This window comes from Carettochelys insculpta, chromosome 15, assembly GCF_033958435.1.
Source record: "Carettochelys insculpta isolate YL-2023 chromosome 15, ASM3395843v1, whole genome shotgun sequence".
Taxonomy (NCBI): domain Eukaryota; kingdom Metazoa; phylum Chordata; order Testudines; family Carettochelyidae; genus Carettochelys; species Carettochelys insculpta.
This window is the reverse complement of record NC_134151.1, coordinates 3,002,529-3,029,021: the sequence shown is the minus strand read 5'-3', so window position 1 is coordinate 3,029,021 and position 26,493 is coordinate 3,002,529. Positions and strand designations below refer to the sequence as shown.

General features: G+C 52.9%; 1 protein-coding gene across 1 annotated transcript in view; it reads left to right on the top strand.

The window, feature by feature from the left end:
* The window catches only part of PSD2 (pleckstrin and Sec7 domain containing 2), a 70,974-nt gene that overhangs the window by 29,693 nt on the left and 14,788 nt on the right, over nucleotides 1-26,493 (top strand). Inside the window, exons 5-10 of the mRNA XM_075009558.1 lie at nucleotides 1,135-1,247; nucleotides 8,816-8,874; nucleotides 16,331-16,420; nucleotides 17,725-17,768; nucleotides 21,681-21,871; nucleotides 23,403-23,473. Of these exons, the coding sequence (XP_074865659.1) occupies nucleotides 1,135-1,247; nucleotides 8,816-8,874; nucleotides 16,331-16,420; nucleotides 17,725-17,768; nucleotides 21,681-21,871; nucleotides 23,403-23,473 (568 nt within the window). The remainder of the gene's footprint in view (nucleotides 1-1,134; nucleotides 1,248-8,815; nucleotides 8,875-16,330; nucleotides 16,421-17,724; nucleotides 17,769-21,680; nucleotides 21,872-23,402; nucleotides 23,474-26,493) is intronic.

The window sequence follows — 26,493 nt, the reverse complement described above, 5'->3', positions numbered from 1 at the left end:
CAAAATAGGCTCTATGTGCGTAGACAATATTTCAAAATACAGTAGACCCCTAAGTTACGTGAAAGTTGCGTTCATGGGCAACATTGCGTAACTTAAATTTCGCGCAGGTCAGAGGAGCTGGGAACCGCCTGGTCTTGTGGGATCTGGGAAACTGACCAGCACTAGTGCACTGGTCAATTTCCTGGCTCCCACAGCGGTGGGGAGCCAGGAACCAAGTGGCAGCCTGGCTCCCAGCGCCTCGGAAACTGACCAGCACATCTCTGGTCAGTTTCCTGGCTCCTTCCAGCAGAGGAGAGCCAAGAGCCAGGCTACCGCTGGTTCCCAGCTCCCCACCACTCATGAAAAGTGCTCCTGTCAGGGTGGGGCAGCTGAGAGTCAGGCTTTCTGCTGCCACACCTGACAGGAGCCAGGAAACTGACCAGTGCAGCAGCTGGTCAGTTTCCCCACTCCTGTGAGTGGCAGGGAGCTGGTGCCTGGCAGCCTGGAGCCAGGTACCAGCTCCCTGCCACTCTAAGTCACATTAACCTGAGATACACGCAAGTCGAATGCCCGTATCTCAGGGCTCTACTGTAGCTAAGTGGTATTTTGAAATGCATTTTGTGTGTGTGGCATCTTTATTTCGGAATAAGCTATTCCGGATTAAGGCTGCTGTGTAGACATACCTTCACTTCCCATTTTGTATACGTGAAACTAACTGTTCCTAGTATCAGATACAGGGCCTGAGCTGCAGAGTTTGATCCACACATGGCCAGCACTTGAAGAGGTTTGGGGCTCTTGTTTGGACCCATCTCTCGATGAGTCCAATAGCGTGACAATACTCACAATAGTGTAACAGCCTGTGAGGTAGGGCTGGATTCTGGGAGCAGAGCTAACCCAGAGCCCGGCAAGTCTGGCATTAGCTGGAACAGAGCCTTCGGGACAGGACAGGGTGAGAGGATGCTGCTTTCTGAGTAGGGTTGCAAAGGAACACAGCAGCCCTAGGGCTGAGCTGGAGTTGACAGAGCAGCTCCACAGTCGCTCCGCTGACTTGGAGAGAGGCTGCTGCCCCTTTGCGCCCTGCAAAGCTCCGGTGGGGCGCAGGGCTGTGGATTTCCCTAGAGAGCAATAAGCTGAAATGTCCTTTTCTCTTGGCAGAACGTTCTTGAAAGCGTTCCCTCTGATGGGAGAGACGCAGGAACGGGAGCGCGTGCTGATCCACTTCTCCCGGAGATACTGCCAGTGCAACCCAGAAGAGAGCACTTCGCAAGGTACCTCCCGCCAGCCCCCTCCCTGACCGTGCTGCATCCTCCCAAGCTCACCAAGGTCTGCTGTGTCCCGGAGCCCCTCGGTGGCAATCTGCAAATTGCCTGCTCGCGCTGACTCAGACGGTGTGAGAAACTCCTTCCTGAAGGACAAAGTGGGGTCATGCTTCGGGGCAGGGACATGTATAAATAGTCCACAGCTATAATTGATGAATGGCTGTGACAGGCAGGAGTCATCTGGGGCCCAGGTAGTTACAAACACAGCAGCGCGAGGCATTGTTGATGGTTCTAAGGCACACTGCTAAGCAATCTATGGGCTCCTCCAGCATGGTCTGGTTATTTTAAACTATTGGGGTTGGTAACACAGGCAATTTCCTAACCACAGTAGAACTTCATGTGCAAAGGACCAGTCAGTATATTTGTTACCCCACTTTGCAGCGAAAAACAGCCAAGCTTTTTACTTGAACAACCTCCTACGAATAGAGCCCTGCAAATCCATGGATATCCTCTGTATATCCACGGGCATCTACACCCATAGATATGAATTTAGATATCCACTGTTCATTTTTATGGCTGTGGATGCGGATACAAATATGGGGTCCAGAACCCTGCGAATTTGCAGATATCTGCTCTATATCCGTGCGTATCCACACAGGGCTCAAACTGTGAATATACTGCTGTTCCTGCAGTCTCGATGATCACAACGGTCCCTTCTGGCCTCAAGTCTATGAGTCTGCGGGTCAGAGAAGGTGAGACCTGGGAGTCACAGCCCGTGTGTGTGTGAAAGAGAGAGAGGGAGCGCCCATTGGTGAGGGCCTGTGACATCATGGTCAGGTACTTGACAGTGATTGGGCCATCGCAAGCACAAACTGAGCAGAGGGGGGGAACCCTCCTGCCCCCCACTTTTAAATACTCATCAGTAGCAGCAAAGGGCATCCAGGAACCACTTTGCCAGGGATGGGCATTCATACGGAAATGGTTTATTTATCCAGAGTCACTCTAGGGTGGGAAGCCCCAGTAACCTTGTAAAGCTTCCTTATGAAGGGGAACAGGCCGGATTCACCCCCAGCTTTCTGTAAATTGCATCTCCCATCACCCACCTGCACCTTGTGCAGAAGGAACATTGACCTTGGAATGAACCTGGGCCTATTTACATGTAAAAACAAACTGTCCTTCTCCGTTTTCCTGAGACTGCCTGAAGAGCGACATCCACTTACAACCTAGCTGCCCTCGCACCATTTATAATATTTGTTTCCTTTGGGCATTTCTCTCCACCTGGGCAGTGCAAATAGGCTAGTCAGTTTCACTTTTGTTTTCGCCAGTTTCCTCTTCCCTCTCCCATGCACTAGCAGGTGGCTGGCATGTTTGGCTCAAAGGAGCATGTTTTAACTGAGGTTGAGAAAATAACGAATTTTTCAGGTCAGTGGCTGAACCATTATTTTTCTGAAAATGTCCAAAAGGACCATTTTCATTTGCATTTGCATTTTCAAAACACCTTTTTCTTGCCATGTTTTATTCAGCCAGAAATACGTGCAGCTTGAATCCCAAGATGTGCCTAGTTTTGTTTTCCTGAAAAATGTACAAATAAATACTAACAAATGGCTCAGCTCTAGGTTTAAAGCAGGAAAAGAGCGTTTTTTAAAAAACACAACCACTTCTTGGGGGGTTTATAGAACACTTTTATTGTAATGAAATCTGAATATTGGGTAATGAATGATGTGACAGTGGCCATTTGAGCAACTGACAGCGTGAAGGCAGATTGGAAAGTGATTCTAGACTGATAACATTGCCGAGCACAAAAGCACATATGCTTATAAGACTATAACTGAGCTACGCCCATAGACACCCCCCTACAAATACATGCAGACATCGCCCCTTCCTTCATGTCATACATGCATGCAGTGCGTGCACACAGCACAAACAGACACACCGCCAATAGGCGCACACGCATATGCATCCACTCAGGCGGGGCAAACGTGGCTGCATTTGTGTGCAAACACACATGCTCATTGACAGAGCCCTGCGTCACCCACACTCCCCCAGCCACTCACCCCCACGCTGCTAGGGTTAGAAACGAGGCCATTTCTCTGCCGTCGGCAGACAGCCCAGACCTGCCAATTGCTCTTTTTCCCCCCCTTGGTTTTGAAGCTGTCAGTTGCAGCGGAGAAGTTAATGTTCAGATCTGCCTCCCAGCTTGCAGAAGAGCAGCAGCACTCAGCACCACCTGGTCACTCCGCTTGCTCTGCTGAGCAGGATGGGCACCAGCGCTGGGGGAATCACAGCAGGCTCGTCGCTTGCATTGGCCCGCTTCCAATTTGAGTGTTTTTCTATTCCCTTTCCCTGGGTTCATGAGAGGGGAGGTTGGTTTCTCCCACTTGGCTTGGCAGAGATTCCCCCATGCACGGGAATGTCCCTGGAGCTGTCAGACACAGGCCAGATCCCGAGGAGCTTGATTCAGGTTTTCTTCAGTCCCAGCGTGAATGTAAGCCCGTTGACATCACCAGGTGTCTGCCTATGTCATGGGTGAATGCAAGCTGAGCGAAGAGCTCGGGATTTGGGTCTATGATCCAGCATTACTGAGACAGCAAACTCCTTCTTGCTAATGAGGTGGTGACGAGTATGGCTGTACACTGTGGTTTCATCACAAGCAAACAAACAATCAAAGAGGGAAGATCACCCTTGTCAGTGGCTGTTTCATCATCATCCCTCCTGGAGCTCCCTGTAGGGCTGGCACCATCTCCCAACCTGGACCTCTTGTTCCTGAAGCCGAACGAGCCCAAGGGATGAATATGCCACAAGGGATTTGCCTCATTTGGAGCAAAATGCAACAGGTTTGGCAGTGGCAGATGGAAGTGGTGGTGGACAAAGGAGCCGGAGAAGGCGGAACTAAAGAAGAAATTCTGCCTCCCTTGCCTGGGCCATGACACCGCCTCCTCTCCACACCCCCATGTGATTGGCCACATGGCCAAGGGCGCGCTTGAGCCATACCGTGGTGCAGTGCACTGGAGAGGGACCTGCACTGGCTCCCCTGCAGGGGGCGTGCTGCCTCTTAAATAGCAACAAGTGCCCAGGACCGGATGGTACCAACCTAGGCCTGGAGAAGGCTCTGGAGAAGGGCACTGCTGACCAAAGAATACAGCTTCTTTTCATGGAACCATGGAGGACTGGGTTGGATGAGACCTCGGAAGGTCATCTAGTCCACCACTCTGCTCAAAGCAGAACCAACCTCAACTAAATCATCACAGCCAGGCCTTTGTCCAACCTGGCCTTGAAAACCTCTAAGGATGGAGATTCCATCAGCTCCCTGGATAACCCATTCCAGTGCTTCACCAACTTCCAAGTGAAATAGATTTTCCTAATAGCCTACCTAGACCTTCCCCACCACAACTACTCTCCAAGGGGGGTTGAATGGCAGCACCTGTCTGTGCAAAGAATATGCAGGACCAGCGAGGGAATCCCAGAGCAGGTACGAACAGTAACGATGGAGTTACAAACACGGAGAGGGCCATGCTCGGATGGCACACGAAACATCGTGCCTGGCTCAGGCCTTGCTCAAACGCTGTTTGTTCTAACAAACCACTGAGTAAGGAACAGGGAACGGATATAATTTATTTCAGTTTTCAAAAAGTCCTTGACAAAGTCTCTCCGAAGTGGTGACTAGCAAAGCGGCCTTGCAGGGTTAATGGCCACACTCTGCTCAAGGGACAGCAAACAGAGAGCAGGAATAAATGATCTGTTTTCACACCGGAAGGCATCAGCACCAGGTAGCATCCCACAACATACTTATCGATGGTTTGGAAATGGGGTTGAGCAGCGAGGCAGCAAAAACAGCAGCTGGCACCAAATTGTTGCTGTTAGTCGAACCTGAAGAAGGATTCCCAGGGACTGTATCTAGGAAGCTGAATGGGTCGCCATGTGGCTGCAGGAATTCACAGCCGACAAATGCAGAGTAAACCAGGCTGGACGAAGGTTGCTGGGACCACTCATATCTACATCTCGGTACTAATGTACACCCTGCAGTTTGGCCTGGGCGCTGCTGTGAACAGCTCAGCAATGACTTCTACCTGATACACAGCGAGGATCTGAAAAGCAATCTAACATTAGTGCATATAAAATATGAGCGTGACAATGATCCTCAGGGTACGACGGTGCTGTTAGAGAAGGGTTACCTGTCCCCAGAGTCAAATACCATTAGCGTGTTGCCTTTATGCTAAGAACAAAGAATTCATTAATTTTAGAGGTAAAGTTTCTCTCAACATTTTACATAACTTCTTGGAGCAGCTGTTCTGGAGCTCACCAGGGAAGAAGCTGTTCTTGATTTAGTCCTAAGTGGAGCATGGGATCTGGTCAAAGAGGTGAAAATAGCTGATAATAATGACCATAATTAAATTGAACATCCCAGTGGCAAGGGAAACATAACCAGGCCAATGTGAAAGCATTTAATTTCAGAAAGGGACCAGCACCAAAATGAGGAAACGTTAGTTAAAAAGAAAAGGTAAAATGCTGAAAGCGAAGTTGTAAAGACTCCATAATAGAGGCTCATATTTAAAAGCAAGAGAACCAAAAAAGTGCCACTTCGGCTCAACAACAAAACTAAAAGTAGTAGTAAGAGACAAAAAGGCAAAGTTTAAAAAGTGCAAATTAAGTCCTAGTGAGGAAACCAGAAAGGTGTGTAAATTCTGGCAAGTGATGTGCAAAAATATAATCAGAAGGCCAAAAAAATAAGTTGAAGCTCAGCTAGCCAAAGACTCAAAAAGTAATAGCAAAATAATGTTTAAGTCAATCAGAGACAGAAACCTGATAAATAGCCCCAGGGACACTACACCATCAAGGGGCTGAAGGAGCACTCGAGGACGATGAGGCCACTGCAGAGAAACAAAATGAATTCTTTGCCTTGCTCTTCGTGGGTGGGAGGGAAATCCGCAAGCCTGAGTCATTCTTATCGGGGTACAAATCTGAGATTGAGGTGTCATTAGAAGACATTTCAGAACAAATTGGTGACCAGTAATAAGACACCAGGACCAGGTGGCATTGGCCCAAGAGTTCTGAAGAAACTCAAATGTGAAACTGCAGAACTGCTAATAGTGGTTTGTAACCTGTTCTTTCCATCAGCTTCTGCACCGAACGGCTGGAGGGTAGCTAATGTGACCCCAGCTCTTACAATGGCTGCAGGGGTGATTCCAGCTGTTATAGGGCCTGGAGCCTGACTTCAGCACTGGGCAAACTGGTTGAAGTTCTAGTAAAGAACAGAATTGTCAGACATACGGGCTTTGTCTACACTGCCCAGCTTTTAGTGACAGGACCCTACTGACGTGGCTGTGTCACTGAAAGTCGGTCAGTGTGAATGCTGTTTGTCAGCACTTTTGCCGACAAAATACTTCCACTCCTCTGTGCGGGGTTAGCATTGTCGAGGGGAGAGCTCTGCTGCCGACAACAAGCCATTTACACTGCCCCTTGCCACAGCAAACGTTTATCTCGAAGGAGGGGTCAGCACCTGTGAACGACAAAAGTTTTCTTGCTCAACTGGCAGTGTAAACAAAGCCATAAATGAACATTATTTACTGGAGGACAGTCAAGATGGCTTCTGAAAGGGGAAACCACACCTCACCAATCCGCTAGAGGGCATCACTAAGCCTGTGGACAAGAGGGATCCATTGGAAGAATATACTTAGATTTCCAAAAAGCCTTAAAAAGGTCCCTCGCCAAAGGCGCTTAAGCAAAGTGAGCTGTCACAGGATGAAGAGGAAGGTCCTCTCATGGACTGGTAACTGGTTAAAAGATAGGAAACAAAGGGTAGGAAGAAATGGATTGTTTTCATCATGGAAAGCGGTAACAAGTGGTGTCCCCCCAAGGGCCTGTACTGGGATCAGTCCTATTTGTAAATGATCTGGAGGAAGGGGTAAACAGAGAAGTGGCAAACTTTGCAGATATCAGATTACTCAAGGTAGTTAAGTCTAAAGCAGACTGTGAAGAGTTACAAAGAGATCTCCCAAAATCGGGTGACGGGGCAACAAAATGGGAGATGAAATTTCAGCATTGGTAAATGCAAAATAATGCTCATTGGAACACAGAGTCCCAACTATACATATCAAATGATGGGGTCTAAATTAGCTGTTTCTGCTCAAGAAAGGGATCTTGGCATCATCGTGGATAGTTCTCTGAAAACATCCACTCCGTGTGCAGCGTCATTTAAACCAGAACGCTGGGAATCCTTACGAAAGGGATAGACAATAAGACAAAATATCATATTGCCTCTATGTAAATCCCTGGTGCACCCACCTCTTGGTTAGTGCATGCAGATGTGTTCATCCCATTTCATAAGGTATTGGAATTAGAAATGGTTCAGTAAAGAGCAACACAGATCATTAAGGGTATGGAATGGCTGCTGAAGGAGGAGAAGCTAATACAATTGGACTTGGCAGCCTAGAAAAGATACAACTAATGGGAGATATGATAGAGGTGTATAAAATCATGACTGGTGTGGAGAAAGTAGATAAGAAAGTATCACAGAGGTTTCCGTATTAGTCTGTATCTTTGAGAACAACAAGAAGTCCTGTGGCACCTTATAGACTAACAGATATTTTGGAGCATAAGCTTTCACGGGCAAAGCCCCGCTTCACCAGATGATGAAGTGGGTCTTTGCCTCGAAAGCTTATGCTCCAAAATATCTGTCAGTCTATAAGGTGCCACAGGACTTCAAGATAAGGAACTGTTATTTACTCCTTCTCATAACATGCAAATGAGAAGGTCACCCCATGAAATTAGTAAGGCAAAGTCTTAGCACGAACAGGGAGTGTTTCTTCACACTTTGCACAGCGAACTGGTGGAAGTCCTTTCCAGAGGGTGGTGTGAAGGCCAAAATTATAACAGGGTTAGAAAAAGACCTGGATAAACTCACGGGCTGTGTCTACACTACAAAAATAGTTTCAAAATTGCTTACTTCGTAGTAAGCAACTTCGAAGTTGAACGTCCACACGTACCCTACGTCGAAGTTAAACTTTGAAATAGGGCACAACTCCATTCCCAGGAACGGAGTAAGGACTTCGAAGTTGGGCTCCCCACGTCGAAGTAAGGGAAAACGTGTGTCGACTCTCTGCTGGCTACTTCGAAGTAGTGCCTAACTTTGAAGTTATTTCCTGGCGTAGACACGCCCATTGAGGAACAGCCCTTCAATGGCTATTAGCCAGTGTGGGCAAGGCCATATCTCTAGCCCCTGTTTTTACTAGAAGCTGGGACTGGGCAACAGGGGAGGTGATTACTTGTTTATGCTCATTGCCTCTGGGGTACGTGGCAGCGGCTGCTGTCAGCAGACAGGAGACTGGGCTAGCAGGACCTTAGGTCTGACCGAGTCTGGCCATTTTTATGTTCTTATTTAACGAGCCCACTAAATTCCCGCCCATTGGACCCAGCAGCACTGCTGCGTGTGTTGTTAAATCCGGCCGCATTCACAAAAAGCCACGGCGTGCCCTCCCCTTAACATTGGAGCGCTGAGACAATAGAGGGGCCAGGTGCTTTGAGGACAATAGTCTGGAGAACACTAGCTAAAAGTCTGCTGCCTTTGTTGTATGTTGCAGATGGGATTCACACATTGACCTGTGCCCTGATGCTGCTCAACACAGACCTTCACGGCCACGTAAGTAGAGCTTATGGAGGCATCCCTCCCTCTTTCCTCCCTTCCTGGGCTGTGGCTGTGCTGCAGGCGCACCAGGAGAAGTGGGGTGGGTCAGAAGAGAGCGCTCTGCCGTTTCCAAGGTGGGACTCTCGAGGCCAGACCAAGCAACTGCCCGGCAGGGCCTGAAGGACAACCCTAGAGACAGACTTGGTTGGTGTCACATCCCACTTCAGTCAATGGCAAGTGCCCCCATTGGCTTCGATGGGGCTAGTCTCTGGCCTTTGGGAGAGTATGGCCCCAGCTCAGACAGTCATAGTGCACCTCAGGTCCCTGTGCCCCTTCATGGGCTTCTGCCCTGCCAGGGAAGGACTCCAGGAGCCAGGGAGGGAGGGCAAACAGCTCCCCATGAGCAGTCACTCCAAGGCTGTGCTGGGCTTGCCATTGACTGGGGAATGGCTGTTTGCTGAGCTAAATTCTCCCCGGCTGGTTCTCTAGTGACCTCAGGAGAGTTCCCCTCCATGCATCAGCCTGCTGTGCACTCACTAGGACTGAGACACCCGCCTCACCAGCTCATGTCACACAGCACCATGCACTGAGCACTTCAGACACGTTGGGTCCCCTGGCTACCCCAGCTGCAGCAGGACCTAGTGCACTGATCGGAGCGACAGGTGCTCTGACAAAGGCGCGAGGTTGTTTAGGGCAGTTTCACCAGGCAGCAAAGGATTCCTAGTGCTGCACACAGGACATGTTCATCTTGATGCTGGGAGGAGAGATCAGGCCAGAAAAGAGCTTTTCACAGCCAGGCCATGTGTGAACAGGGAAGTGTCACTGGAGGGGAGCAATGTTTGAACACAGGGAGTCCAGAAAATGCCTGGAAAAATGACTGAGGTCCCAGTCCTACGCCACAAAGGCCACTGGCTTGTAACCTTTAGCTCCAGAAGGGACATATTGTTATAGGGCGTAGTCAGCAGGGTTAGTCTGATCACGGCAGCCCTCCCCAAGGCGCTGTTGATCTGTCCCAGGGACAGAGTGAAGGGTGGCAGTGGGTACTTGGGGAGTCTCAAGTCAATCCTCATTCAACTCTCCTGGGAAGGGGCTAAGAGCTCGGTCTTCCCCTCCCCTTCCCTCCCACCCCCTTGTGACCCATGTTCCTCTGGAACCACATTGCCCACTGGTCCTCTTCCTACCACTGGCTCTGACCCTCCCTCCATGGGTCGGCACAGCACATCTGTCCTGCAGAACCTCACCCTGATCCATGCTGTGGGTTTGTGGGAGAGCTTCCAGCAGAGCCCAACCTGCCACACCTCCCCACTAGCCCGTGTGACCCTCAGGGCAGACTGGTGGAGGGCTCTGGCTGTCCCTGGAGTAGATCCATTGCTCTTGTGGGGGTGGGACACAGCGAGTGACAACAGAGACCTCCAGAAAGAGGGGCATAAAGGACATACCGAAGGAAGCAGAATAGGAGAAGTGGGGGAATACTGCTGCAAGGGGAAAAGACCAGGGCAGAAGGACTTGTCTGTGTGAGCGAGACGAGCAGGAGCCTGAAGTGAATGGGGAATGAGCAGCAGCTCTGGAACGAGCTGGCACAGGATTTGTACCAGGTGATGCTTTCGTTCTGCTGGGCCAGGACTCCCTGGCTCCCTGACCATCCCATCAGCATTAGCTGGTATCCTGGGTGGGGTGTCGGGGAGAACTTGGGCGGATGGCCCGCAGGATTCCCCGCGGCCTTCGCAGCCCTGGGTCGGGGGTCAGAGAGCAAGTCGGAAATCTCAGGGAAGGGGTCATAGGCACCTATCTACAGCAAAGCCCCAAGGATCAAGGCTTTGTCTGGTTGCCCTACCCAGGGTTTTAACCCCATGTTTGCTGGGGCTGATTACCCCTGTCCCCAGAGTCAGCCTGACCCCCCCACAAGCAAAGCCTGGTGCAGGCCATGTGCAATGTCACCTGTGCTGCCCCAGGTGGCAGTCATACCCAGGGACCAGGTGGGGCCAAAGGGGAGTCTCCATGAGTCGGCCCCTCCCTCACGTTAGCCCCTGGTGATAGCAAGGCATGCCAGGGGAGGCACTGTGCCTCCGAAGAATACCCTTCCTCCCCCGTGGGGCAGCTCCTTACTGCCCCAGTGAGCACCAGGCCCCATGTCCTCAGCAGAGCGAATCCAGCTCGGAGCTGAGCCACCCCACGCATAGAGCGCTCCAGTGCGGCGCTGGGTCTCAGCAGAGAATGCAGGTGCTGGGGGCGAGGGGTGGAACCAAGGTGCTAGGAGGAGCAGGCCAGGCTGGCCCGGAGCCACCCGCCTGGTGCTCTGGCCACTCGCCTGGGCGGCGAGTTCTCACACCTGGGCTCTCAGTGTGCATTGGTGGGGGCTGGGCGTTTGCACCAGCACCGCCCATAGACTGAGCCCTCTGGCTGCAAACACTCCTTGACCACAGCATTGCAGCTACCCTCTGCCTCCGGGCCTGGCAAACATAGGGCCTTCCAGGCAGCGGCCCAAGCAGCCCGCCCTGACAAACGCCATTCTGCTGCACCCACCGCTGTCTCCTCCACCACACGCTCCTCATGGAATGCCAGTGGGGTTTAATTTGGGCATGTTCTTCTCAAGGCACCTCTGGGCCCAGCCTCACCGCTGTGGTGGCAGGAGCTCCCCTCTAGCCCCTCAGGCTGGGGACACTGAGGGGGTGAGGCAGGAGAAGCCGGAACTAGGAGCCCAATGGCTTTTCCCTTCCCTCACAGACTGGCATGAGGTGAAAGAGAGCTTCAGGCTGGCAGAGCTCCAGAGAGCTCGGAGCTGGGGGTGGGAGTAGCCTGGGGGGAGAGGTCAGAGCAGGGGATGGGAGTAGCCTGGGGAGGGGAGAGGTCAGAGCTGGGGGTGGGGGTAGCCTGGGGGGAGAGGTCAGAGCTGGGAGAGGGGTAACCTAGGGGGAGAGGTCAGAGCTGGGAGAGGGATAACCTGGGGGGAGAGGTCAGAGCTGGGTGCAGGGAAGGGAAGGGACAGCTCTGGGTGCCCCGTCCCCACCTCAGGAAAACTCGGGTTGCAGCCCTGTGTGGCCTGGAGCTGCACCCTGCAGCCGAGGGCCAGAAAAGACCCCGAGGAGCCATTAGGACACTACAGAGCTACAGGCTGCCCGGGAAGAGCCGGGCCGGGCAGGAAGGTGTTTAACCAGGGTGCGGGGCCCAGGTCAGGCCAGTGGGCAGGATCCTGGTTAGCTGTGGGCCCCAGCACCAGAGGGTAGCTGGAGTCTGGCACGGATTCCTTCAACCCCCCCATCCACAGAGGCAACCGCAGGTGCCATTCTCCCTGCTCCCCGCTCAGCCGTATTACTGAGGGAGGGGGCTGTTGTGCCCAATCACACAGCACCCCGCAGCCCGGGGGACGCTGAACTGTGGGGACAGCCCGAACGATTTGCTTGGAAGCTAGTCCAAGCCATGGGCCAGCGCCTCACCTGCCATAGCAATGGCGCACCTGGGCTTCGGGCAGCTCGGCGGCCTAGTGGCTAGGGAAAGCGAGAGGCTCCGAAGCCCTGACATTAGAGCTAAAAGAGGCTACTGAGAACTTATAGCAACAGAAAGTGCACACGTCGCCTGGCACTCCCTGAGCCGAGCTTTCCACCAGACGGCGTCCCTACCAGAACGTGCATAGCACTCTGTGTTACAGGCTGCCCTGACTCACGTGCCGGGTAGTCCCAGGCCTGGCAGGTGTGGCCCCCAGGGGCAAATGACTCACAGGTTCCCAAGGGCAAGTGTATGTGCTGGCTGGATTGCACAATTCCCGCCTGAAAAGGGAATACTGAGCAAGGTGTTTCGTGCTTTCAGCTGGGGTGGGAACAGGACTGTGCAAGGCAGCACATCTCACAAACCCTTCGTGTGAACGGGAGCGCAGCTGGTCGCCTTTTTTTTTTTTTTTCCATCAAAGCATTTTTCTCCCAACCAAAAATGGTTTTCCAGCCAGCACACAAAATAGGCTTTCGGTCAAAATGTTGCAGGGTTTGATGAAAAGCCAACCCCCCAAGCTTTCCCGAAAACTGGGCATGTTTCACAGAGCCAAGCCACCTGCTGCCTTGGTTGTCCACTGAAAAACTGGGAAAATATCCATCACAAATTTTACAAGGAACATTTTTTCCTACTTGTTCCGGGATGACAATGGGAGAAATGAGGATCACTGAGTTACCAGGCCGAGGAGGTTTCTTCCCGCTGTGAAAGTTCTTTTCTTTATTTTTCTACCTGGGTGACATTAATTTCTTCTTCTCCTTCTTCTCCTCCTTTTTTCCTCCTCCTGCTCCTGGACCTTCTCTTTCTGCTCTTTAACCCTTTGCCAGGTGGTAAGTGCAGTGCCTGTAGCGTTTCACTTTGAAGTATTGGCGCTTGGTGCGTTTCTTTCCTGTGTAAGAAGTCCTTCTGTTTGTGTGGCTCCCTACGTGGTTGTGCATTTCAACAATGTACTTTTAAAAGTATCTGAATTGTGCGTATTTGTGAGGGTGGGGGAGAGCGCAGAGTCGAGGGGAGGAAGGACCTTCTCCCGCCTGCTTACCACACTCCCCTTAATGCGGCCCAGAATGGTTTTCTGTTTTTGCAACATTGTCACACTGTGGACCCATATTTAGCTCCCGTGACCCCCAGGTCCCTTTCTGCAATACTCCCTCCTAGATAAAACAAAGCAGCAGAAATGCAGCACTTTAAAGACTAACAAAATGGTTTATTCGGTGGTGAGCTTTCATGGGACAGACCCACTTCTTCAGATCCATTGGAAAAGGCCCTGAGGAGCCGTTAAGATACTACAGGGCTTCAGCCTGCTAGGAAAGCCAGGCCGGGCAGGAGGGTGTTTAACTAGGGTACAGGGCCCAGGTCAGACCAGTGGGCCCTGCAACCAAGTTAACCAATTGATCTGAAGAAGTGGGTCTGTCCCACGAAAGCTCATCACCGAATCAATCATTTTGTTAGTCTTTAAAGTGCGACAGACTGCTGGCTTGTTTTGGTGGAGTACTGACTAACATGGCCACCTCTCGGTTACTATCCCTCCTAGGTAGTCACTCCCCATTCTGTATGTGGGAAGCTGATTGTTCCCTATTAAACTTCAGCCTATTTACTGCAGACCATTTCTCCAGTTTGTCCAGATCTTTTTGAATTCTGACCCCACCCTGTAAAGCAGTTGCACCCCTCCCAGCCTGGTATCCCCTCCGACTGCACTTTATTGTTCTCCTACCCGACTCCCCACCCCACCCCGGGCGTTGATTAATCCAGACTCTACTGTTGATAATGCGCATACCTGGGAGTATTAGACAGAATCATTTAAATGTGGAACCAGCAAGCAGAGCAGCTCAGAGAGAAATGTATCCTCAGTTCAACCACTGCAGGGGCAAAGCTAGCGCTGTTACCCTCCAAGCCTGCCCACATGGTGTTAGCTAGTGACATGGGACAGAACTGCAACCATCAATGGCGCAGAGCAATGAGCACTGCCAGGGAGTCAGCATGTTCCCAGTTAGCCTCTGCCTTTGCTATGTGATGGGCTTTCCTGCCGCTTGAGGGTCAGTTTCCAGTGCATGGGGAACACGTCTTGGGTCGGGGGAGTAGCTTGTTTCATTGGGGTTTTGAGATTTTTTTCCCCCATCTTTTCATTCTCCAAAACCCACCCGGCTTTGCACTGACTCGGCTCGCTCACTGCAAGCAGGTCCCACACAACACGCCAGCACTGCTGTCACCACTTCCGGCAGGCAGCCCCTGTCGACCTCCTCCTGCCAGCTTACTGGAGACCAGCGGCCGCCCCGCGCACTATCCCAAGCAGCGGCTGCCTTTAACTCCTTAAGCAGCATTTATCCAAGAAACTCTGGCAAAGCACCAGAAATGGGGGGTGCTTGGGGCTAAGGGTTTGTCTCCACAGAGCAGGAGCATAGACTAGGGAGTGTTATTTCCAAAGCGCACTAACATATTGCTCGTTACCTGAGCTATGAAGACCCTGCTGGGGTGCACTAAAGGTTCCCTAAGGCAGTGGCTATACTTACCCCCAGGGATGCACCGAGGTCTGGTGAGCAGCTCCTCCAGAGATTTGCCTCCTTTTACACCAGGCTACAGAAAAGGCATGAGCAAAATCAGAACAAACTAAAATTCCATGCAGCCAGTGACATGTTTATACTGCTCAGTGCACTGCACACTGAAACAGAAGCCCAGCCTTTATTTTCCAATGCACTTATTTTATATTTTATAGGGTAAAAAGCAGAAAGTCCGCCATTTGTTAGTAACCACACGGTGACACCTTTGTATTCGTATGTCTAATCTTACGAGCAATCATTTTGAAGTAAGGTGAAACTTGGGGGTACACAAGGCAACTGGGACTCCTGAATGGGGGCCGGTAGGCTGGAAAGCCTGAAAGCCAGTGGACTAGTTCACTTGAACAAGGGGTGGTTTGAAATGGTCATATGGGAAAGCCCCCTGGGGACCATTACGTGCAGTGCTCTTGTTCCACATGCTGATACTGTACAGTACTCATTGCAAGGTATCCTATGAGAGATGATATACCCCCCCACACAATTTTTGAACATCTGCATAAACATTGTTAAAAGTAAGCCCCACTTCCACCCCACAACAAACTTAATAATTAATACTCTGCAAAAACAGAAGCCCTACTTATAGTTCACAAAGGTGGGCCACCAGCTCGGGGTCAGCCGACACAGGACACATGCATTGGCTGAGAACAGACAGAACATGACCCTTGTGCTGGCTGAGAAGAGAAGAAACACAACCCATGTGTTGGGTGAGACCAGGTGATACATGACCGATGCGTCGGCCAAGAGCAGATGACACACGACCTGCACGTTGGCCAAGAGCAGACGACACCTGGCCTATGCATTGGCTGACAGCAGATAACACACAACCCTCACATTGGCCTAGAGCAGATGACACGCAGTCTGCACGTTGGCTGAGAAGTCCACACACAAATAGCACAGAGCATGAAAACATTGAGCTGATTGTTTCTTGCTCTGCCCCCTTGCTTAGCCCTTTCTAGCTGCCCAGCATATGCTCCCCACCACATTCAAGAGTCATTGACCTGACCTCATGTCTGTTCTGTGTTACTTTGGCCCCAGGGAACCTGGTCCAGTGTTATTTATTACAGTCGGCGCACCAGGGGTGTGAGTCAGCTGTGGTGTCGGACTCGGCCTGGATTCAGTAGCATGGGATCGCCAGGGACAAACCCATTGGAAAAGGCTGGCTCCGGATTTGGACCGGGAACACTACTGATTTGTGTGGGGAGGGGCTTAGATGTCATAGATATGGAGCCAGGTTCAGACTCCAAACACCAGACGCCACAGTGACGAGCACGATAGGGGAACCTCCCATGATAGGGGAGAGGAACTCCAGCGGTCACGGAGATATAGCACTGGGCTGCTGGGTCAAGGTCCACTCTAAGAGCAACTGTCAGTTCCTGGGAGCAGTTTGATGAACAGGGGAACAACGCAGGGGTTTAATGCTCTCTGTGTTTGCATTGCAGAACATTGGGAAGAAGATGTCATGCCAACAATTCATAGCAAACCTGGATGGCTTAAATGACGGCAAGGACTTTGCCAAAGATCTGCTGAAGGTAACATGATCGCTGTATTCGTGTTATTACAGAGGTGCCTATCAGAGAGATGGGCCCATCGTGCTAGGTGCTGCACATATACAGCGAGAGACCATCACTGCCCTGAAGAGCTGTTAATTCAGACAGTCCCTCGGTAGTTCCCTGTCTTATATTCCCCACAGTGAGGGCTGGATTCAGAGCTCCTGCTAGGTTCAGCCCAGGGTAGAAGCCAGGAATTCCTTCATTCTCTCCCAACTGCTGGCACAGCTCTGCCTTAATGCTGCTCCGGCCCGTACGAGCACTGCTAGGCCTGTCTCCAACAGCCTGGTGAGGCCGTCACACATCTGTCAAGCACACAGAGCCTTCGCAGGAGGAGCGTGCAGCTTGCTGGTGACTAGCCCTGCAGGAGAGAATTGCAGACAGCCATAAGTCCTGGGGCACCTTTTAGATGAACAGATATTTTGGAGCATAAGCTTTCGTGGGCAAAGACCCGCTTCATCTGACCAAGTGGGTCTTTGTCCACGGAAGCTGATGCTCCAAAATATATGCTCATCTCTAAGGTGCCCCAGGACTTCTTGCTGTTCTGGAAGCTACAGACTAGCATGGCTCCCTCTCTGATAACAGACAGCCATAGCAAGTCTAGTCTTTCATCCCCTGCTGCAGACACAGACTTCCCCAAGCTCCTCTGCGGTCACAGCTTTCAAACCTGCCGCTCCCCATCAGTGCAGCTCATGCCACTGGGCTCGTCACCCCTCCCCTTTTCAAAATGGGTCATTCCAAACCCCCACCCCTCTCCTCGTGGCCGGGAGCCTCCCCACAGCCTCTGAGGGGGCAGGAGTTCAGCCAGGAATCGCTCCAGGTCAGCAGATGAGCCCAGTGCTTTAGTAATAAGGTTGCAGGTTGGCACGCAGGGCTCCAGAGCTGGTCTACCAGCGGCCCGGTGACCTGCCCTGCTCTGCTTTGGTGCTGGCATTTTGCAGGGAAGCTCTCCCCATTGGAAGGGACTCAATTCCCAGAAGGCAGAGACACCCCCTAACATCCCCCCGACTGGCCTTGCCTGGCAAACGAGCCTGATGCCCAATGAAAGCTGCTCACCTCGGAGGGGAACCGCACTTACCCCTTGCCAACGCCAGCATCGCAGCCCATCTGCAGGACAGGCACCGGCACAGTGGCGCCCAGCTCCCTGTTCCAAACAGCCCTGCACCAACAGAGCCCCTCTCCGAGAGCCCTTTGCTGGATTAAAGGCAGGCACCCAGGAGGCCTCCACAGATGGGACCCGTTGCCTGGAGGAGCTGCACCCAGCTAATGTTGTGCTCTTGTTTCAGACACTGTATAACTCAATCAAGAACGAGAAGCTGGAGTGGGCCATGTAAGTACCACCTGAAGGGCCCTCTGCCCAACAGGTCTCTCTCAAAGAAGCTGGCGGCTCGGGAAGCAAGTGCTCAGCTAGAGACGGCCCAGGGAATGCAGTGTTAACATGTGCAGGGGCTGGCAATGCTGCAGAAGGGGCATGCATCTGATAGGGCCAGTGCCGGCCGGGGGACCAGGGGAGATGTCGCTATGGGCTGTACGTGGGGGTTTGTTAGGGTCTCTGAGAAGTACATCCCCCTGCTGTGTGAAAATGCAGTCGCGCTGCTCAAAAGTCTCCACTTGGAAGCAACGCTCCACCAGCCCAGCCCAGCCCAGCCCAGCCCAGCCCATGGCCACGCCTGGAACTAGTTTTTCTCCAGGGTGACGGCTGCAGCTGAACCGATCTGTGGTGACGTGTCTCAGAGCAGTCATAGCCAGCCTTACCTAGACCCAGCAGCTCGTGGACCCAGAACCGACCCCTCCCATTGCCAGAGGCCTCCTGCGTTGACGCAGAATTAGCCTATGTTTTTTCAGACGTCCTTTGCTTGTGCAGCTTCGACAGACTTTGCTGGGTACCAAGGGCACAGGAAACCACTGCAAATCCAGCCACAAAGGCTGGGCAGTGTGTACAGCACACACGCCAGGGCAGCAGTCCCCAGGGATTAACTAGCAGAAACAAGACAACTCCCAGCAGGGGCCACCATGTAGCTTTGTGGAAAGCACTGCACAGAGCAGCTGCAGCTAGAATGGATGTGCCTCCCTTCCCCCTGGACTAATTCCTGTTGCAACCCCCTTAGCACAATGTATCTCGGCCCATTTCAATGCACACAGTCGGTTGATTACAGAAATCTACTGCACAACCTACTCAGTGTCACTGAAAGCAGGACTGGAGAGATGTACTGCTCGGAATGCCAACCCTTGGGTGATTGCCCGTTAGGAAGCCACACGCCTGCAGGGGATGTGGGTATCAGGCAAAGAACAGCCCCAGAAGAAACAAGGAAGGTCTCTTGCATGCAATTCTGAGCTCTCCAAGCTGAGGGCAGGATGGAGCAGCTGTGCTGGGAACGTGCCCCCCGTCCCCCCGGCTACACTGGTCCCTCTTTGAAAAGCCACACGTCAGCTGATGGGCCTGAACCAAGGTGAGCCAGGAAAGGGGGACACAACCTGACTTCGCTCTGGCTGAACATCCTCTTTAAAAAGAATCTTGTGTGGTTAGGGGTCTTCTGACCCTAGCAGCAACCCCTGGATTTACCCACAGACCTGCTACGGTCTGGGCACTCCAACCCCCTAGCTCTTCAGGCCAAACCTGTTTACGTCCTGGGCCTACCAGTTCCTGGTCTCTCTATGTTGAAGTCTTCATTACCAAGTGTGGGAGTGACAAGATGCAGCCACCGATGTATGAATTGGACTAAGAACCACTAACCTACGTGCTGGAACAAGGGGTATGGATGGGGAGGAGCTTCAGCACCACCTGGAGTGAAGCGGTTTCCATCCTGTGCAGGGTTTCCGGTCTGGGTCAGTGGCTCTCAGTACCTCCACTGTAAAAATTGTCCCAGCCCCCTTGGCCACTAGGGCATTTTTGGAAAGGGGTCATCAGATGGCAATGACGAGTGGTCACTTCCAGATGCTCACAAGCCTCTTATGGCCGACAGGTTCCCTTTCCCAGGGCTGGTTCCCAATGCAGTTGCCTGGTTGCAGAACCCTTGTCACTAGCAAATGATTTGTGCAGTTTTATTTCTCCTGGAAGGCAGGCGGGTGACGAATAAATCTGGGGGAATCACGGACTGGATTTTGGTTCATTGACAATTTCCAAAAGGTGGAGGGAATCATTCTGCCTCAGATAGAAAATAATTTTTTGAAAGAATTCCACGCACTGGAAAGTCAGGGGGAAAACTGTCTTGGGACAAACAAGGCATTTTGTTTGGCTCTGTCCATGCTTAATGTCTCCAGGCATCTAATGCCACAAAAGTTGTCTCAAACCAGCCAGTTTATTTCCCAAACGAACACTGCGCAGAAAGCAAGATGAAGTCACAAAACACTTCAGGATAGATGAATCTTCGTCTTTTGCCCGCCAAAAAAAAAAAACTTTCATCTGAAAAACATTGCCCCGTTCCATTGATAAGTTGGAAGTCCACTAGCCAGGGGTTTGTCAGCCAATGCGTAGCCAGCCGGTGGGACCCCTGGCCAGGGGAGGTTCTGATGACAAACGTAAATCTGGACTTAAGACCCGGTTAGATACATGCTCGGTTCTTGGCCAAGGTGGTCAGAGAAGCAGCCCCGGGCTTGGGCTCTCCTAACCCTCTGACTGGCACTGGCTGGCAGGGGATGGATCAGCTCAGTAACTGCCCTGTTCTGTTCAGTCCCACTGAAGTAACAGCCGCCGGCTGCTGTCAGAAAACAGGATTCTGGGCTAGACAGGCCTTTGATCTCTGCCAGTCGGGCTGCTCTGGTGTGGCCGCTGACCCTATCACATTAAATAGTCAGTGATTAGTAACGGATGTTATGCTCCAAGTGCTGTTAGGTGCATTTGAAAATCCTACCCTAAATATAGGAGAGAGCGAAAGCAAAATCCAAGCAGTGCAAAGCAAACCTGATCCACTCCCCTGCCGGCAGCAGAGCAAGAAGGGAATTGTTGTAAATCAGCCACTAGAGGGAGGCCTCCAGCCCTGCTAAGGCACCAAGAAAGGACATTTTATATAAGAGAGTTCAGAGAAAGTGCAGCTGGTTCAGCTGAAAACAGGGAAGCGATGACACTGCTACTGGACCTCCCGGCGCACGGCCTCTCCCGCACCCAGCAAGAGGGGAGAGCAGAGCATCTGGGCAGCTGCCTTCCAAAAGCTGGGGCTGATCACTTCCCGTCCAGCTGTACCTGCTGCTTTGCAGAGCTCTGCCTCCTGCCGCACCCAGCCCGTGTCCATGTGCTCTCTGGACCAGAGGGAGATCTCGGAGGAAGGGGAGGCGGATGCTGCCTGTCTGCAGGCCGATGAGCTTTATTGCAGACAGGCTGCTTGCAACATGAGAGACCTCTGGCCTCCTGTGTGCTGACACAAGTGTGGCCTGAAGCAGGGAGTGTGCCAGGCCCTGTCTCCCAGCTGTAGTGCTGAGCACAGCCCTCCCCTGACGCCAGGCTGCCTGCCGCATCCTCAGGATTACTGACAGCTCACCCTGCAGCATTCCCAGCCTCCCAAGGGTGTTATGCAATGCACACTCATGCTCCCCATCAGTGCCTAGCTCACGGCTGAACTGTGAGACAGCCTCAGGTTAATCTGTAGCAAGCCCCAGGTGTGCCGTCGAGACACGGGCCGTTCTGGGGTGGCCCCGGAGCCTCAGGTCCAACCCAAGCCCCACACCACCATTGTACGGCCCCCCGCAGCCTGAGCTGCAGGTCAGCTGCCGCAGGCCAGATGTAGGTGTTCGGTTGCAGACAAGCTGCCCAGTCCCTTCCCCGCTTAGTTAAGGTTTTGCCCGTCTCTGCATGGAGAGCTTTTCCCGGTATCTGCTCTGCTTCCATTAGGATCTCTGCCAGGGCCTCCTGCCTGGAGAGCTTCCCTCCCTCTGAGCATCCTGGCTGGCTTGCTGCAGCCTTCCCCACTCACTACGTGCGCCTGCCTCTTATTCCTCTTGCCTCCGGTGTCGTCTGGTCTCAGGTGGGCCCCAGCCCATGATCCGGGGCGTAGCCCACTCCACACCAGCCTCAAGCACCATCCAGGCTCATACCCGGGAGGGGAGTGTATAGATCCCACGGCCACAGACGTGGGGTAATTTGCCCCGCAAATTAGAGCTCGCCCTGTCTCTGATAGCTGGCCTACGTTATGAGGCTGAGCCCCTCTTCCACCCAGGCCTCATTAGCCTGGGCCTGGATGCCTCTGGCCATGTGGGTGGAGCAGGCGAATGGTCATTGCTCAGTGGCGTCTCTGGGTTTCTCTCCAAGCGATGAGGACGAGCTGAGGAAATCGCTGTCGGAACTCGTGGATGACAAACTCGGGGCTGGTGCCAAGAAAGTGACAAGGATCGTGGACGGCAGCAATCCCTTCCTGGACATCCCACAGGCGCTGAATGCAGTTACCTACAAGCACGGCGTCCTCACCCGGAAAACCCACGCGGACACCGATGGGAAGAGAAGTAGGTGTGGGGCACAGCGTCAGAAATCAGGGACCCCAAGGGCAGAGAGGACGGTGGCGTAATACAAGTCGGGTCAAGCCTCAGAGCTGGGGGAATGCAGCCAACACATGCCCAGCCGGTGGCTGCGTCCCCAGATGCTGACAGCCGGGTGTGCCGGGGCAGAGGGCCAGGGCAAGGCCACTGCACCATTGGGTCTCCTTGGGGGACTTCCGTGGTGTGCAGGGCTGTGCTGGCACCCTGCACGGGGTCTATTTCCCCTGGTGCGTGGCGTGAAACTCTCACCTTCCAGCGCAGGACTTTCCCCACCGAACTGTAGTGCCTTTCTCTCCGCTTTCCTGCCTTTGCTTTCCCTTTAATGCTGTGCCCTCGCAACAAAGGGAGACTCGATGGCAGTTCCCACCTGGGTCAGAAGGTGCAGATGGGCCCCACCCTGGGCAGCCTCATGTTCAGGACAGGCCACAAATGCAGCCCTGGGCTCTCCTGTCTCCCTGGGATGTTCACAGGCCTAGGGTGGAGCTAGGCGGGGCTCACAGACCTGGTTGGCCACAGAATGGTGCACTTGGGCTGCCCACATGGCAGTGAGCATATGTCCCTGCATCCTGGGGCCTCATGCGGGGGCTGTGTGTCTCCATCCCATCCCATGATTACACCCCCAACCGCTCCTCTGGAAGAGGGGTCCAAGCCAGATCACTGCCCCAGGCATCGGACAGCTGCGCTTTGCAGCTGGCCCCATCCTGCCACCAGGCTTATCCCGAACTCTGGAGCCAGGCCCCTGAGCTACAGAGAGAGCCCAGCCCCAGAGCCGGTCTCTAGCATGAGCTCAGCCGAAACCCTCAACTCGACCTCCCGCTGAACCTGCGGGGAGTCAGGGTGAAAGGCCTCGGCCGGGCAGCTTTGGCCCGTCCCCATTCTGCCATCACCCTGCCCGTGCTCGAGCTGCATCTGCAACGGGGAGCTGAGTAGCACTGCAGGGAAGCAGGACACAGGAGAGCTACAGGGCACTGTGTCTGGAATCTGTTCTTTAATTACTGGCAGTTAGCAGCAGCCGGAGGATTATTTCTGTTAATGGAGATGGATGAGACCAGTACAACCCCAGGAACTTCTAAGGTTATGGCCCAAGGTCTCCTCTCTCGGAGCAGACTTATCCTCTCACAAGGGCATCGCTACCATCCTCACCCCACCCCTTCCTTCTCAGCCTGCCCAGGCTGGAGGGCCCCTCTGCAGTGCCACACAGCTACTCCAGCCCCACTCTACAGGCATGTGGGGCCACAGGTTCCCTGCAACACTGCCAGTGAGGAAAAGGTCACCGTGGTTAACAGGTGAGTACCCTGTCAGCTGAGCCCAGGAGAGATTCAGGTGCTGCCCAGCTAATTGGCAGAGCGCCCCCAGTGGCCAACATGTGTCTATGGGTGGTACACAGCTGCACAGGCCTTGGTGCACCGAATAAAATTTATTCTGCCCACGGATGGGAAAAACGAGAGGGAGCCCTGGTTCACTGGCATGTGCAACAAGCTGCTTTTCTTCCTTTTAGCCCCGAGAGGAAGAAGAGGATGGAAGAAGTTTTATGCAGTGCTTAAAGGGACCATTCTTTATTTGCAAAAGGTAAAAGCAGCTGACTCTGTCCCACGCTGATATTTCTGATGTCGCGCTGCCTCCAGAGCAGGAACTTCCCGAGACGATGAGACAAATATCGACATGAGAGGCAGGGATTCTGAGCGCGGGCGCACGACGCAGGCACTGAACAAGTGTTTTGTGCACAGAGCGGTGGGCGCCCGTAGGGGGAGCTGTGTCTAGTCAAACTCGTGACGTGGAGTGGAGGGCGCGACTGGGCTGCTGCAGCGAAGGATCTCTGGCTGTAGAAGAAGGCAGTAGATGGAGTCATGTTCGGAGGGTGAAGGAGAAATGAGGCTAGAGCTGGCTGAAGGTCCAGCCCTGCAGCTATTCCTCAGAGGGGCCATTACGTAGGCAGAGGTGTCAGGGAGCCCCTCGCAGCAGAGATGGGCGGAGGGTCGGGATGGCCTTTCCGGCCCTCGGTTCCCAGTGCGGTGAGGCTGGCCAGCTCGGTGCATGGGGATAGTTCCGGTGCCCTCGTGGGAAACTCGCAAGAAGTGAGGCACCGGCTGCAGTGCCTTGCTGAGGCAGGTTCTTACTTGGCTTCGAGGCTGGAGCCTCTCTCCTGGCAGACTGTACCCTGGTCATGCCAAAGGTGGCCACCAACTCCACACAGCTCTCCTCACTGTCTCCAGCACGTATGAGATAAGGTGCAAAGGCCAGCTCCAGAGACCCATTGGAGAGCCCCACACCTGGAGCCTGTGTGTATTGTCACTGGTGGCATCCCCCCATCTGCCTCTAGGATCCTTCCCATGGGTAGGTGATCACGTACATCGCCTTACCGTTTCCCGCACAACAGGAGTAAACAAGTAGCTAATTATATAAGAGGCATGAGAGGCCTGGGGGCAGCACCAAGCTGTGACTCAGCCCCATGCCTGCATCCTGGCAGGTCCCCGAGCCTGACGTGTTTCTGACAGGGCTCTCCGAGATCTGACAGGATCTGATTTTAATTGCTTGGTGCCTGGTGCCCTTGGTCAGTTTGGATTTTCACACCCAGCTGAGCAGCACTACAGGAGGGAGATGTTAGCTACCTCCTTAGTGGGTACTCGGCTGGTCACCGTACAGTAAACCCTCGAAACAGGCGGCTTCAGGTTGCACATAACTCACTTTAATGTGAGTTAAGCACAGCCCGAAGCTGTTCAGTGGCCCCTTCCCCCTGCCATCCCCCAGAAGCATAGCTGTCAGGCTGACAGCCGCGCCGCTGGAGGAAGGTAGGGAGAAGCAGCCAGGAAACTGACCAGCCCTGGGCAGTGGAGATGGGAACCAAGCAGCAGCCTGGTTCCCAGCTGCCCTGCACTGGCAGAACCAGGAAACTGACCGGCCCTGAGCTGGTCAGTTTTCTGGCTCCCACAAGCAGCAGGGAGACAGGAACCAGGCTGCTCCCTGGTTTCTGGCTCTCCACCACTCTGGGAGCTAGGAAACTGACCAGCCCTGGTGGGCTGGTCTGTTTCCCAGCTCCTGCAAGCCCAGGGGAGCCTGGAACCAGGCTGCAGCCTGGTTCTCTCTCCCCTCTCACTTGTGTGAAAATTTGAGTTACACAGGAGTTGGAAAAACACAACACCCACATAATTCGAGGGTTTACTGTACTGGGGAAGATTTGGTAGGTCTGAGCCACTTTTAGTCACCTAAGATCCCATGGTGGGTCATATGCGGTATTAACCCCAGTTACCAATGAGGGTACATGGAATCTGCATATTTATGATTCTCCACTGCAATTTCAGTTTAATAGGCCATTCTCATACATATAAGATGTGCCTTCCTAGGAAGGAGCACTGCAGAAAGTGATCTGAGGTCATAGTGGACCACAAGCTGAGTGTGACGCTGTTGCAAAAAAAGCAAACATGATTCTGGGATGCACTAACAGGTGTGTTGTGAACAAGACACAAGAAGTCATTCTTCCGCTCTACTCTGCACTGATTAGGCTTCAGTTGGAGTAATGTGTCTAGTTCTGGGCACCGCATTTCAAGAAAGACATGGAGACATTGGAGAGGGTCCAGAGAAGAGCAACTAAAATGACTAAAGGTCTAGAGAATAGGACCTGAGAGAAGATGAAGAGAATTGGTTTTGTTCAGTTTGGAAAAGAGAAGGCTGAGAGGGGATGTGATAGCAGCTTTTGAGTACCTAAAAAGGTGTTACAAGGAGAAGAGAGAAAAATGATTCTCCTTAGCTCCTGCTAGTAGGCCAGGAAGCAATGGGCTTAAACTGCAGCAAAGGAGGTGTAGGTTGGACATTAGGAAAAATGTCCTAACTGACAGATTGGCTAAGTACTGGAATAAATTGCCTGGGGTGGCTGTGGAATCTCCATCATTGGAAATATTTAAGAACAGGCTTAGATAAATACCTACTAAAGATGATATAGGTGGTACTTGGTCCTGCCCTGAGGGCGGAGGTCTGGACTTGATGACCTCTTGAAGTCCTTTCCAGTTCAACTATTCAACAGCCTCTCAAAATAGTGGCAAATGGTTGCTGTGCGCCGTTAAGTAATTACCACGTTTCACCCCAGAGGTGACTGCATTTCAGGGAGTGTGAAGTGATCTCGGGGGATCTACTGTGTATTTGAGAGAATCTGTCTGTCTAAGAATTCCTCCTGAGCCGTACGAGCCACGACCACCAAATCCACAATGCTGCTTTCTCTTGTCCTAACTCCAAACAATGTCAGCATTTGGCTGTGTCAGGAAAATGGGATGTGCCAGGGCTGGAACTGCGTCTGACAGAGCTATCCAGGAAAGAGACAGAACCTCTAGGCAGGGAAAGGGGTGGAGTGGGGAAATGTGTCCCCGCCCCCATCCTGGGCTGCCCCAGCCCTGCCCCTCCAACCCCCTACAAGCTCTTTAAGGAGGGTGGGAGGCTACAGCTTATGGAACATGGCTGGCTGTTCCCCCTCATAAGGGAGTGAGGGGAAAGTGCAGCGTTTGTTGCATTCCTCCCTCTAGCTGGGGTGTGCAGGGGGTAGACGAGCCTGGTTGTGCCCCTGCTGGGGGGAACTTGCACCCCACTCCCAGCTGTGCCCA